General features: G+C 66.6%; 1 protein-coding gene across 1 annotated transcript; it reads left to right on the top strand.

Annotated features, from left to right (window-relative positions):
* The first annotated feature begins 484 nt into the window (after positions 1-484).
* On the top strand, positions 485-1608 carry LOC133923127 (predicted GPI-anchored protein 58). The gene is made up of 2 exons (XM_062368571.1): positions 485-537; positions 1101-1608. Exons 1-2 carry the CDS (start codon positions 485-487, stop codon positions 1606-1608), a joined length of 561 nt encoding a protein of 186 aa, XP_062224555.1.
* The last annotated feature ends 1110 nt before the right edge of the window (positions 1609-2718 follow it).

The following is a 2718-nucleotide window of genomic DNA, read 5'->3' as shown; positions in this document are numbered from 1 at the left end:
GAGAGGGTACTCCACGGCGGACGTCGCGGGATGCTGCAATCTTCGACTGTGAGACGGCATGGGGGAGCGGTACATCCCCCAGGTGCTGCGAAGCAAATGGGAGGAGTGGCAGCGGGACTGGTTCTTCGTCGACGTTGACCCCCATGACTGTCTCGCCCTACCGGAGGTGGTGGCGGAGCCCCAGAAGTCGATGTGGGAGGCACCGCCGCCAGAGGACGCGAGGTTGGAGCCGGTGTTTGAGCGCATCAGATTCCTGCGCGACGCCGGGCTGACCTCGGTGATGGTGGTGGCGAACTTCCTGCGCCACCGCCTGGCGCCCCTGCGGGAGCAGGCCCGGCCATGCTGGCTCTACACCGGGCCCGAAGACATCACCCGGACCCAAATTGGCGCAAGCTGGGACCTAGGCCCGGCGGAGCTGAGGGGCATGATCCAGGTGGTGACCGGCATGGAGGACACGAGCCGGGCGGAGCTCCCATGGAGGGAGATGGCGCTCTGCGCCAACCGCGAGCACGCGGCGATCCAGGCGAAGCTCCCGAAGTTTGACGCCCAGGGGCTCGTCGACCGGCCGAGGAGCCAGAGCCCGAGGCCCCCGAGCTCCCTGGGTTGGATGAGGCGGCCAACGAGGGGGCCGCAAGCAGTCCGGTGCGGACCGGTGGCCCGAGGGCCGCGAGCGGCGAGCCGCAGGCCAGCGGTGGGGCCACTGCGGGTAGCAACCGTCGCACCGAAGGAGGAGGCACCGCCGACAGCACAGCAGCGGCTACGCCAGAGGACCGGGGGAAGCGCCCCCGGCTCTACATTCTCGTGCCGGAGTCCCCGCCGTCACCATCAGCGGTGGCGGCGTTCCCGGTTCTGGAGCCGCGCCTCGTAAGGATGGGGCCCGCCCCGACGCCCGGAGACAGCGCAACGGCCCCGTCGAGCCCCCGACGGAAGAGGGTGAGGGAGGACTCCGGGCCGGCGCCATCGGGCCCGAGTTTAGGATCCTGGCGGCCAAGTGGCAATACCGGGGGACCAGGACCACGTAAGTTTTGCCTTTCATTCCTTCTTGGGCGTGCTTCGCCCGAACTAAACTTTGATTTTGATTTTTCATTCTTCTCCTGCAGGCCGCCTACGGGCGCCACCGAGGTTCGAGAAGTGCCGGCGCCGGCGCCAGCTCCCGAGCCAAGCCGGCCGGCGGAGTCGAGGCAGGCAGACGCGGCGATGGAGGTGGGGACGGCAGAAGCGGCGGCCGTGTCTGGGACAGCAGACGCGATGGCAGAGGCGGGGACAGCGGAAGCAGCGGCCGTGATGGGGCCAGCGGATGCGGCGGCCGTGACAGGGCCGGCGAACGCGGCGACCGTGACGGGGTTGGTGGAAGCGGTGGCCGAGGCGGGGACGCAGCCGTCGCCCGAGCCCCCGGCGCCAGTCGAACCTACCCCGGGCTTGCCGAGCCTGGGGTGGATGATGACGTTGCAAGTTTTGGGGTCCCCGAATCCCCCAGAGGAGGCACGCGGGGAACCCAGTGCCCAACCGGCGCCCGGCCAACCTGCCGACCCCCTCCCAGTCGCGATCGAGAGCGTCCGGGTGGCGGTCGAGCGGCTGGGCTCGGCGGTGGACGTGGAGGTGGCGTAGCTTGAGGTGGAGTGCGCCAGGCTGGACACGGAGAGGGCGTGGCTTAGGACGGCCTGGCGCGCCTTCGAAGCTCGGCTCGTCGCGGCGCGCGCCGCCAATGAGGAAGAGCAAAGCGCCATGGATGAAGCCCGCGCGGCGGCCGCGTGGGAGTAGAAGCTCTTGGAGGATACCCGCGCGGAGATCGCGCGCGAGCGGGAAGTTGCGTGGGAGCGAGAAGACGCCGCCTGCCTGGCTGAGGCGTCGCGGCAGCAGGCTGCCGAGGCCCTTGCCAGGGAGAGGTGGGCGCAGGAGCGGGAGGTGGCGGTCGCGAACCGCGATTGGGCGGCGGAGGTCCTCAAAGCTGACCTGACCCTTCGGGAGAGCGAGGTCAACCGGGCTCACGCCGACTTCCAGCGTTGGGCAGCGGAGCTCCAGAATACCGAAGGGGATCTCCGACACTAAGAGGAGGACGTCGCCATTTGGGAGTTCGACACCGAGATTACGGCGGCGGACCTGGGCGCCTGGGAGGACTTGCTAACCCGCCGGGAGGGTGAGGCTGTCGAGCCTGCGGCCGCCGCCACTGCCAGGGAGGAGTAAACTCCGATTAGGCTTTTTGTAGCTTCTTCTTCTTTCATTTGTCTTTGACTTGATGTAAATACGGGAGTGATCCCTTAGAAACGCTTGTATTCCCCTTGTAAATATAATGGAAGCTTTTCTTTGGGCTCGCAACTCCGGTATTCTCGAGTACTTAGTGCTTTTTCTGATGTTTTGCCTTGATGCCCCGGGGAGTACTTAGTCGGTCCGACCCCGACCTTTCCGTCCCCGAGAACGAAGTCGTCCCGACCGTCCTTCTCAGCGCGTTCAGCCCCCGAGCCCTCGCGAGTCCGCATCAACTAAGTCAAGAGACAAAGACACGAACTTCCTTGCTCGAGAGATAGATCGATCCAGCACGGAACACGCCGTGACCGGTGAACACTTTTCCATCTTGCGACCACTCAGTCAGCAGACCAGAGACACGTGCGGGCGGGAATGCGACCAAGAGTCCCCATGGTTCGGTGGTGCCCGGGCTTAAAACGGACCGGACCGAGCACCGACAGCCCGCCCCTGAGGCCTAGGCTCCGGACTACTCGA

Source organism: Phragmites australis, chromosome 6 (assembly GCF_958298935.1).
Source record: "Phragmites australis chromosome 6, lpPhrAust1.1, whole genome shotgun sequence".
Taxonomy (NCBI): Eukaryota; Viridiplantae; Streptophyta; class Magnoliopsida; order Poales; family Poaceae; genus Phragmites; species Phragmites australis.
This window is presented reverse-complemented; position numbering and strand designations above follow the sequence as displayed.